We start from the raw sequence: 11910 nt of genomic DNA on the forward strand, positions 1-11910 counted from the left end.
AGTTCATAGATGGACTTGGGACCCAGCAGTTTTGAAACGTGTATATGGAGTTTTGAGAAATTTATTTTCCAGGTGCAACCCCCATCTAACTAAATTTTTTCTTCACCTTGTACACTTGACAGCTGAAAAAACCATAACATGGGAGTAATAATGGGTCAAAATTTACAAAATAAAGTACTGTTTTGGTGTGGGAGTTGTCATGAGGCTATGTTGAAGTGTCTTAACTGTGTGGGATGTTGAGGTTTTTTTAATGGATTGATTATCCATTAAAATGGATTTGTTCAGCCATTTACGTTAATGAGCATTTAAATGCAACAGATATTTCAGGTGACTTAACATGAATGAATAAAAGTCAATGCTATTGGATTATTAAAAAAAAAAAAAAAGAAATTACAGGAATCAAACTGAGCATTTTGCTCTAAGTAGTGAAATTGAAAAAATTATATTTGATAACAGACAGTTTTGACAGCTTAAGATCTATTACTAATTCTAAAGATGTCTAATATTCTTTTTTAACTTGTCATTTAATGTATAAAAGATGTTTGGGAAAAATGTTTCCAGGTTGTAAACACTGATGCTGTTTTTGTTACACTAAATTACATTTTCTTTTTTTCATTTGTTTTTCTCTTCCCCTAGGAAACTGACTGGACATTCTTTCCACATGGGCTATAGTATGGCAATTTTGAATGGCATTGTAGCTGCTCTTACTGTAGCTTGGTGCCTCATGTAAACCCACACTGAAGCAATATTCTTGACAAAACTTAGTCATGATTGCTTTGTAATAGCAGGGAAGAACATCATTGCCTACTCAGAAGACCAAGAAGCCTGCTGCTCATTATGTGGTTCATATATGTGTCATATCATCATCATTATGGAGGACTTTTTAAGCATCGTTTTGGAGCCTAGGCATTGGGAATATCTAAGTATTAAGTTTTAAGTAGTTCTTAAAAGTGTAAGATGTTTACCTCATCTTTTTACTTTTGTGTGTGTTGTCCTTATAAGTTGTAGAAAACATTTTAATGGAAATCAAACTAGAAAACTTGGGTGCAGAACAAACATCCTGTATCAATGCCTGCCTTTCCATGTATATGTATATACAACTTTTTTGCTAAGAAATACTGATAGTACTGTTTGAGATAGAAATATTTCTTATTTATTCATTATATTAGGAAAGCAAACAATGCCTACTACTTTGACATTTTATAGAAGCTACTTTTGAATCAGAATATTTAGTTTTTGATATATAATCAATAGAAGGTGCATTTATATTTTTTAATGGGCTATGGTTCTTTTGGTGTTTTTTTACGTATTTTCCTACTGTATATTGAATTTGTATGTTTTTAAATTGTTACATCTAGGCAAATGTAAATGTTATTTTTTAACTGGTACAAACCCTAATACCTACCATTTTTAATAAGTATTGTCTTTTATGAAATGCACATTGGCCTGAGTCTAAAGCTAAGTAAACTTATTTTTAACAACAAAAACTGAAAAAAGTTTATTTAAGCCATGAAAATATTGAAGAAATTTAAAGCTATTCACTATTTCCATTTTCACAATTCCAAATATTTATCTTGGTGTATATAAGATTACTTCAACAAAATTGATATTATCTTTTTAATAAATATAAACCTGAAATTTTTATATTTAGAAATGCTTGAACTAGTTTTTAATCTCCAAAATTTGGTTACCAAAATAGAAAAGGTATTTTGATACAGTGTGTGTACATGTATAATTTTTTTATGTATAATTTCCTTATTTTCCTATTTTAGTGTTCTTTTGTAATTGTGCTGTTTTGTTTTTATTTTCATAGTAATTAAGCCTTAATTGTTCCCACTTCCTTTCAAAGTACCTGTTTAGAATAGTCACTTCAATTTTAGAAAGATGGACTATTTAAAATACTGTTTTCCTTGGCCATAGAAAAACCTACAGTAGGATAGCATTGTGTAGCAAAACTGCTTGTTAAGGCCCAGTGGGAGATGAGTATGTGCAGTGTGTTCTTGTTATCTGCTCATTGTTATTACTGAGTAAATGCTTTAATGATCTTTCTAAAAGTCTTAACATTTTTTTTTACTACTCAAAAACCTTTCATTGGAAAAGCCAAATGCTGCTGTAATTTAAATTATTTGAAGTGTTTAGATTAATATGGGAGTATATATGTAGGTAAGATATACACACAAATACACAAATCCCATGGCTTAAGTATTCCTTCCAGAGTGGTGGTTGTATGAACCTATTTTTACTTCCTACCTTCCTCGCCCAACCTCCTTTCCCCCAACCTTGGCTCTAAAGAGCTCTTCTTTCCACCTGCCAAGTCCCCCTTACCCATGTCAAATTTGGATGTCTTCTTCCAGATCTGGTGTCTTATGATTAGGAAAAATATACTAGACCCTTTACATGTAAATATCTGTAAGATATTATGTCTATATATAATATACATATAAATATATATCTGTAAGATACTTCTTTTGGACCTCTTTCTTTTGGACTAGCACTCCTCTTTCTTGGGAAATTTCTCTCTCCAGTCTAACATAGGATCCAAATATAAGCTATCCTACTTCATTGCAGAGTGATTGACTGAGGATAGATACCTAACCAAAGCTGGGCCAATCCTAGTTTCTCATCTTACTTGGCCACAGTGATTTCAACAGGAATAGAGACATGACTTAAATTAGGCCAGTCACTTTCTAGGATTTTTCAAGTTGAAATTAAGGTAAATTAAGCTGGGAAGATACAAGCCCAGGAGGTGCTGGCAACCAGGGTTTAGCCAAACTCAGTGGGAAAGAATAAGCTGACAAGGATACTGCTAATGACATTCCTCTAGTCCCTGAAGCCCAGTGGTGGCCCTGCTATTCTTGACATTTATTTTGTTTGTTTTTTGTTTTGGGGGTTTTTGTTTGTTTGTTTATAGTTTTGAAAGCTGGAAGTCCAAGAACAGGGTGCCAGCATGGTTGGGTTCCAGTGAAGATAGCTGTCTTCTCATTGTATCCTACTTGGTGGGGAGAAAAAGGGCTAGCTCTCCCTCTTCCTCTTAGAAAGATTCTAATCCCATCATGGGAGGCTCCACCCAGCATAACCTAATTACCTTCCAAGGGCCCTACCTCCTCATACCATCCTGTTGGGAGTTAGTTTCAACAAATGAATTTGGTGGGATTCAGGGGGCACAAACATGCAGTCCATACCAATGTCTAGTACCAAAAGTGGGTTCTTTGAAGAAATAAGATAGACTTCTGGTAAAACAGAAATTAAAAGAGATTTTTCCAGATTTGTCTATTTTTCCATTTCTGCCTGTTTATGTTAGGACCCTATGTTGCAAGCAACAGATACCATGTGACTAACTTAAGGGACAAATAATTTATTGGAAGGATATCCAGTGACTCTCAGAACTGGTAGGTAGAAATCAAAAAAGTACTAGAGGGTCAAGGAGGAGGAAGCAAAGAGACTGTTAGTGGGAACAGCCTGGTTAGGATGATAAAATGAATCCTTGTCATTTGTACTTGTTCCTTGCAAGATCAGCTCAAGCTTCAGAGTATTTGGAGAGATTGCCCAACTGGCCAAGATTTGGTCATGTGCCTACTCCTTTTAGCTTCTGTAATTGAAGGCAGCATTTGCAGTTCTTTTGGAATGGGTACATGGATATCAAGCAACCAAAAAAGATAAATATTCACTACAATTCACTCTTGACTGTTCAGTTTCTACACACATACACTATTCCTTTCATACTTGAACTTCCAAAAGTAATTCATGCCTACCAATGCAGCTATCATTTACTGCATCCAAGGCCAGGACTTCAAATTATGTTCATTCTTCTAGTTTTGCCACATTCTCTTATTGATATTCTACAAATTACACTAAATAGTCATTTTAATACAAATGACAGGAAAGAGAAATTTGTTAAAAGACATTTTGTATATAACAGCAAGAAAACAGCAGTCACTGTCTTATTTAAGATCCTGTCATGAGACCTTCCTTTGCAGCTGTTCTTTTATCTTTGTTTTGGTTACTACCTTGGCAAATTAGGTTTCTTCCCTAATAGAGTGACCAAACATTTCTGACAGGTCTAATGTCTTTTTGGTTCTTTGCTACTGTGTACGGTAGTATAACACCCCGGAGAATCTTCAGTTTTCCCTCTATACTCTTCCCTGCTCACATTGTGTGGCTGCAACCGTATTATAAGGGTAGAACACCACAACTAGCTTAGCAACCTTTTTTGTGTGTGATTACCTGGTGGCATAAAGAATCTAAAATTATAATGTGGCTGTTTGAACTTTCAATTCTTTTGAACTAATTTCTTTTGAACTCCTTCCTTAAGTAAGTACTAAAATCTTTAAAAACAGCAGAGTCCAGAGTCAGAGGAACAAAAGGCAAAAACTTTGTGAGTGTAAAACTGGGTGTAATAGTGAGAGACCTCTTGGTTCTTGGACCTATGGAATATAGGAATGGGAGAAACAGCATCAAAAGTCAGTTGTTGGATAAAAATATACACTACATCCAGAAAGACCCCAACTTAAATGTTGTGTCTCAACTGGCCTTCTAACTAAGTCTTTAATAGATTATTCCAATGTTCAGAAATAGCAGCTAATGGGAATTCCCTGGCAGTCCAGTTGTTAGGACTTGGCACTTTCACTGCTGGGGCCTGGGTTCAATCTCAGATTGGGGAACTAAGATCCCACAAGCCACACAGCACAGAAAAGAAAGAAAGACAGAGAGAGGGAGGGAGGGAGGGAGGACTGCAGCTGATAAGAGATGGGTTAACAAAACAAAAATTAAGTACATTATCTGACCTCTTCTGTGTAGCAAGATGTTTTGACTAGAACAGTGTTGTGTGAGAATCCATGATAATGTATACATTATTCCGTAAATCCATAAATGATGGGGCTGCTAGAAGCATCACAGACAAGAAAAGCAAATCTAAGACCATAATATGTCTACCAATGAGGACAAAACTGCCAAAAAAAGGGCCCTTGGTAAAGCGAGGATATGGGGGTGAAGATGGGGAGGAGATGTGACAGTAGCTAGGAAAGCCTCTGAAAGTGCAGTTCTATCTGTAGACTCCATCCTTGCCATGCTGGCACTTTGTTTATTCTCCCATTAAGCACTGGCTTGACAAAAGGAGACTAACATTCACAGAATATGTTATCTTGTCTAGCTAATTGTTCAGAGCCTCTTAGAAGAGTGTCTCTGAGGGCTTTGCTGCCAGCATTAACATAGCTCAGACATAGTCTCACATTCTGGATCCATTTCAAGATATCTATCTGTATACCCCTTCCCAACCTTTCTTAAGTTGGCACCATTTCTTTTCTAAGCCCCTGACAATCCAGCCAAACTGCTAGTTCATGCTCCATGAATATGCATAATCCTTATTTCATACTGTATCTCTTCAGGCCAAGGAGACAACAATATGAATTGCTTGAAGTTCTACTCCCTAGGAGGATTTTCCTTCCCTGTTTTTCACTGCCACCCATGCATGGGCAGGGGTTTTAATGCCCTCCACCACCTCATTTTTGACTGGTAGTAACATATCTGAACCACCTATAAGTCAAGCTTGGATCAGTCAGTTATCCATAAGGAACTCTCATGAGGCCATAATTTTGAGCTGAATGAAAAGAGGCACCATGGCAGGAGAACTCATACTGGGAATGTGATCATACAAATACTCAGGCCTTCAGGACTAGTTCTCCTGAAAGACAGAATTCAAAAGATGTGCCTAAATCAGTAGTTCTCAACTGAGGGCAATTCTACCTTCCAAGGGAAAAATTTAGCAATTTAGCTAAATATTTAGCAGCGTTTAGAGATATTTTTTATTGTCATAATTAGGGGATGCCACTGGCAACTAGTTGATAGAAGCCAGAGATGCTGCTAAACATCTGTAATGCCCAGGACAGCTCCCCACTAGAAAGAATAATCAGCCAAAATGTCAGTAGTGCCAAGGTCGAGAAACCCTGATCTATATTTGTGACTATAGTCAGATAATGTCCTGTTCAGAATGGACAGCTGCGGTTACAGGGTTATTTGGATCAGGTGTTCCATGATCAGGTGTTCATTCTCCAAAAGGCCAAATAGAAAGAGCCTATTTCTCACAAGGAAGTTATTAGCCTAAGAGGACTTGTCTCTGTGCCAGAACCCTGTGGACCTCTGCTTGGCAAGGTATGTCACAGACACTAGTCATTAACTACTATGACCTTGTATATTATTAAGATTCCCCACATGATACGACTTCTAGTCAAAGAATTCAGTTCATAAAAAATCTACCACAAAACATTTTCTTCTCATTTCCATATGCTGCCTGTTGTGCTCAAGGGAGAAATGCTTCCACAAAGGTTATATACAACAATGCTATTGTTGAATTGGAAGCTGAGAACATATTTAGCCATTTCAAATTCCTTAAACACTGGGCACACAGGCAAAATGGATGTTAAGGTACTGACCGGAGTGATTGATAATCCACCAAGGGGAAATTGAGTTACTGCTACACAATGGCAGCCAGGAGGAGTATGGACAAAACCTCAAAGACCCCGAGTTGCTTCCTTGTTAGACTCTCTTTTTATTAAGTTACTGGAATATTACAACAGCCTTACACAGGCAGAGCCTCAAATCCCTCAGGAAAGAGGTTTTGGTCATCCCCATTGGGTTGAAAACCTACACCTGTTAAGAGCTCTGGGTGAAAGTCAAGGGAACATGAAATAGGTATTAAAGTAATACCAGCTATGTATTATTTTGGGTCTCACTACCAGCTTCAAAAGCAAAAAGCTAGAGCCTCTATCTGTATTTCTTTCTTTCCTGTGGCATGTGTGTATTTTAACTAACTTCCTTTTTTTTGTTGTGTTTTTTTGTTTGTTTTTTTGTTTCTCCCATTATTATATGAAGGATTTTGACATTGGCTATAACTACAATGTAGTGCGTTGTTTGCAGAATATATTGTGATGGGATTACTGTAGGTTTGCAGAGGAATGGACATTCCCTGTGATCCTGGATATGGAACTAAATATAGTAACCTATGAGACTTTTGTCTTCCTGTGAGGAAGGATCAGTGCATTCTCAATTGAATGAGCAATGGTTGTACATTATGGTAGATGAGATAATTTTTTGAAGTGTAATCATGGGAAGTAATAAGTATGTGTATACTGGGCAGGAAAAGGAGTGGACTTTAGTGGGTATTTTGTCATTTACTGACTACTAAACCATAAAACTCATTTTTCTTTTGGGAGATTTCCTTGTTATGTGAGTGTTTGTTAGAAGGCAAGGCTCCACGTTGCATTAGAGAAGGCTAAGAGAGTAGATATTTTCTTTCTCCCAAACTGATTGCTAATATGTGACCTTGGTGCCACCAATTGTACTGCTCTTGCTTGAGTTTTGAGTGTGAATACATGGCACCATAACTAACAGAAAACTTAGAATTCATCCGTAGTTGTGCCATACTGTGGCGTTGGCAATGGTTTCTGGCAGCGTTCCGCTCTGATCAGGCCAATAATAGAATCCTAATCAGGCTGTATTGATGCATAACTTTAGTTGTCTCTGCTATTAAGCTTTCCTTGGTTTCTGTCATTTTATGATCCTGCTTTTCTGACCTTTCCTTCAATTCTGTTAGCTTCTCCCTAACCTTATAATAAAATTACTTTCTTCCTAGCCAGCTAAAATTAGATCCTGATGTTTAAAATCAAGTACTAAGAATTCATATATCAACTTTCCACCACTGCCTGTCTACAAAGCTTCTTGAAAAAACTTTGTTCCACCATGATTTCGCCACCTGGACTCATTTCTTTCACTAATTTTAAAAGTTATCATATGCTATCCAGCCTTATTATTTTATAATGATTCATCTTCCTAAAAACTCTTTTAGACTCTTTTAAATGTATACAATACTTAGGCTGAAGCCTACACACAGCAGTAAGCTGTGTATGGTGCTCAGTAATTGTGTATGGCATGCTTTAAAACTTAATCTGTACATAGGGTTACAAAGTGGTAAAGGAAAAAAAAAATTTAATTTTGGAAGAAATGACTTCAGATCTTGCATATCTCATAAATACATAAATTGACAATAAGAAAACTTACTACAAACAACATAAGTAAGTGTTCCTTACACTAGTAAAATATCTTTTTATACAATGCTAAATTTTTTTCAAAAATACAAAGAAAGGTAATAGGAATGTATAAGTAGTGTGATATTTGAAATAAAACATATTCTTGGATATCCTTTAGGTCTATTTGCAGTGACATTGGACTGAGCAGACAAGTGGTATAATTAAAGGAAAATCAAAATGCAATTTATTTAGATTTTCATAAATTCATGTATCAGACCCAGCCTCCACAGTAAAATAATCTTAAATATTAAGTCAGTGGGATAAAGACCTGAATTGAAGAAAACTACAAGTCATTTCTCTGAGTAAAGAAGTACCCAGCAACATAAGATGGTTAGTCAAACATCAGTGCTTAGAATGATAATATTTTACTTATAATCTGAAATGTGTACAACAAAACGTCCAAATTTATGACACTAAACTCCCCTAGATACTGGAATTTAGAAAAACTCTACAAGAAAGTTCCAGAAAGATGTACAAGTGGGCAGAAAAATGACAGATGTTTAACAGTGGATACCCTAATAACATGGGGGTGGGGGGGATCCAAATGTGTTCATAAAGGGCCACCAGGAAAAGTGTTAGAAACAAATTGAAGTACATACTTTGAACTAGAGTAGCCTCTGCAACTCAAGAAAAAGAAACGTTTCAAATCCATGCCGAAAAGATGGACCAAAATTGTAAGTTTAAGGGTATTTTGTGGGGAGGGGGTCTGGGGAAGGAGTAGTCACTAGCGGTTTATTAAAAAAATCATAAAGGAAATGAACAGAATTAAAATGGACATGGGCAAATTCCCTGTATATATAAAAATAATGAAGGATCCTTAGAGCTTGTTAGTGGTAGTGTTAGAAGAAAACTCCTCAGTGCATTGCAAAGTTATGATAGTTTCTACTTATAGATAATGTGGCCTAAAAATCTAGATAGCTTTGTTAAAGGTTTATAAAACCATGAAGGACGGGCTTCCTAGGTGGCGCAGTGGTTAAGAATCCGCCTGCCAATGCAGAGGTCACGGGTTCGATCCCAGCTCCAGGAAGATCCCACATGCCGCGGAGCAACTAAGCCCGTGTGCCAAAAAAAAAAAAAAAAAAAAAAAAAAAACCATGAAGGATGAATGCTACAGTTTTTGAAGGTGGAATGCTTCAGAGATAGACTTAATCTTGTGGGGAAAAAAAGGGTCTGGAAAGTAAAAGCTGTTTTGTGTTACCACTGTGAGAGAGCATTAAGCTGAAAATCACTGCCATTTATCCTAACAGCCTTCTCTTTCCAACAAAACAATAAAACACAGTTTCCTTACTGCCTCTTCCAGCAACACACTCCCTGTTCCTCCCCCTGTTCCCAGAAGTCAGCGTTGTTCTACCGCGGCTTACATGATGGGCCCATCCTGGACTCAATGAACTCATATTTTCCCTCTCTTTAGAGAAGACTTCAAGACCAGCCAGTTAGTGGCTTTGGGTCAGCTACAGAATGGACCTGGATATTCAGTTTATAGTGTGATACGTCAGGAAAGATATGAATTCCTAACAGCTATTTAAAGTTAAAATTCTGACTCCCTTCAAACTTTTGTAGGTGTTGGCTTTGCTGCTGAAAGTTTAGCTTTTTTTTTTAAACTACCATTTTCAATTCTGTTAGCATAATTTGTATGTCAAAAGATAAGACTTCTTATGTCTGTATTTTAGCTAGATACTGAGAAAGTAATTACTACAACTTCTAGGCAAGTTATAATCATTTATAATTCTTAGTGCCGTACAAATATGCCTAAGGTGAAAGTCAGTATGCTGAATCTGAAAGTGTAATGAGAGTATAATTTTCCGTTTTGCCTTAAATACAACTAGTGCTTACGTTGTTGGATGTTACAAGTTCCTATTGATATAAAATATAGATTGCATGACATTTATTCTGTATCAGTTTTTATATAAAATCATACTTTTAGATTGTGCAAATTTCCATTTGTATTCTGGTTTGGAGAAACAAAATGAGAAATGCTTTTAAATATCATGTAGGCATCCAGTAAGAAACATTTTATAAAATTGTTAGAATAAATTGTTTTAAAGGACCTACTAGAATGAATCTCAGAAAATGTTTCTTTAAAATGTATCTTGATAAACACATTTTTATACTAAGCCTAATAACAGGTAGAAATCTACAAACAATTAAAATGAATTGGAAGTGTATTTTGTAAATCAGAATCATTAATAGTTCCTATTTCTGTTTCTCAGAATTGAATTTTTACTCTCTAGAAGTTTTTTAGAAACAGGATCGGGGTTAAAAATAAAAAGCTTATCTTAGTAATATAAACATGCATAAAAGGAAAATTAAGCAGTTTTTCATAGAAAAAAATCTTAGGTAAGAAATTTTTAAAATTCTTAGCAACTTATTTCTACCCACAACAGGCATATACTCCCCCAACCCAACAATAAAAATCTTAAACAATTGGAAATTTCTTGGTATTTAAAAAATAAATCTTAAGGATATAGGTAATATAAAGAATATGACCTCCGCACAGAACAATGAAAATTATCCCCTGCTCACCATAGCTAGAGAAAGCCTGTGCACAGCAATGAAGACCCAACACAGTCAAAAAAAAAGAAATTTTTTTTTCTGATAATACAAGAAGAAAAAATGTGTAGTAAATGGCTGATGTTGATACTATGAAGCTAGAAGTTTATAGGCGTGCTAAAACTATAGTTTAAGACATCCTTCTTCCTGGTTGAATATCCAAAGGCTTGATAGGAACAATTCAATCAGTGACCAATGAAACCTTCAGTTCAGCAGTATGCAAGAAGAACTTTGATCTCTGAATTTCACTTCTAGGGCTCTATCCTAAATAAGTAATATAAAACACAAAAATCTCTATACACCAAAGATATCCTTCAAAGCAAATAATCTGTTATAGTGGGAAATAATGGAAGCAAACTAAAAGACCAATAATATTACATAGCATTTTAAAAATGGCTATCAAGAGGAGTAACATAGGAAATGCTATAATCTTAATTCAAAAGCAGGATACAGAAGTGTATAAAGCTGAATTTCAACTATGTGAAGTACTGCACAGAAAGAAGATATGAAGGAGGTTCACTGGAATATTCTCAGAGGTTTTTCTCTGAGCAGCTAAATTATAGGTGGCATTAATTTTCTTCTTTATGGATTTCTACATTTTCTAAACTTCCTGTAAGTGTGTATCATTTCATAATTAGAAAAATATAAGAATTTAAAAAATAGGAATAGTAATTAACTACATATAGTTCTTGTGAGGATTATGTTAGATCCTAGATGTGAAATTCTCTAGTACATACTAAGTATTTCCTTAGAAGCACAAATAAGAGAAAGGGGTGGTTTCCCTATCTAGCAATCAGAGTTGCTTGTATCATTGTCAGGAAATAGTAAGAAAAATCCTGCATGCTGCATAGAATCAAATTCTGTTGCTCTACATATTTTCAGGGATATTAATTGAAGAATTGTTTTAATAGTAAAACACAGAAAACAACCTAAATTATCACAACAGAGGATTGATTAAATATATTTTGTTCATCCCACAATGGGATATTAGACAGTCATTAAAAAGAATGAGGTAGATAATGGAGGCATTGAAAACCAAGATGCCCATGATATAACTTTTAGTGAAAGCTAAGTTGCAAAACAGAATTACACTCCATGTGCCTTTTCCCTTTATTGATTTCAGTCTGTGTCCTTTCACTGTAATAAATTGTAACCATGAGTATAACATCTTTTAAATCCTGTGAGTCCTTCTAGCAAATCACCAAGCCTAAGGGTGGTCTTGGGGACCCTGATACAAGAATTAATTGAAAAACTGTCAAAAGATAGCAGATACTGTCCT

At 35.5% G+C, this 11910-nt stretch overlaps 1 protein-coding gene across 1 annotated transcript in view; it reads left to right on the forward strand.

Moving 5' to 3' along the window:
- ARL6IP6 (ADP ribosylation factor like GTPase 6 interacting protein 6) overlaps positions 1–2049 on the forward strand; it is a 29576-nt gene extending 27527 nt beyond the window's left edge. Inside the window, exon 4 of the mRNA XM_057746227.1 lies at positions 637–2049. Within this exon, the coding sequence (XP_057602210.1) occupies positions 637–730 (94 nt within the window). The 3' untranslated portion in view covers positions 731–2049. The remainder of the gene's footprint in view (positions 1–636) is intronic.
- Positions 2050–11910: the final 9861 nt, after the last annotated feature.

Source organism: Hippopotamus amphibius, chromosome 8 (assembly GCF_030028045.1).
Source record: "Hippopotamus amphibius kiboko isolate mHipAmp2 chromosome 8, mHipAmp2.hap2, whole genome shotgun sequence".
NCBI lineage: Eukaryota > Metazoa > Chordata > Mammalia > Artiodactyla > Hippopotamidae > Hippopotamus > Hippopotamus amphibius.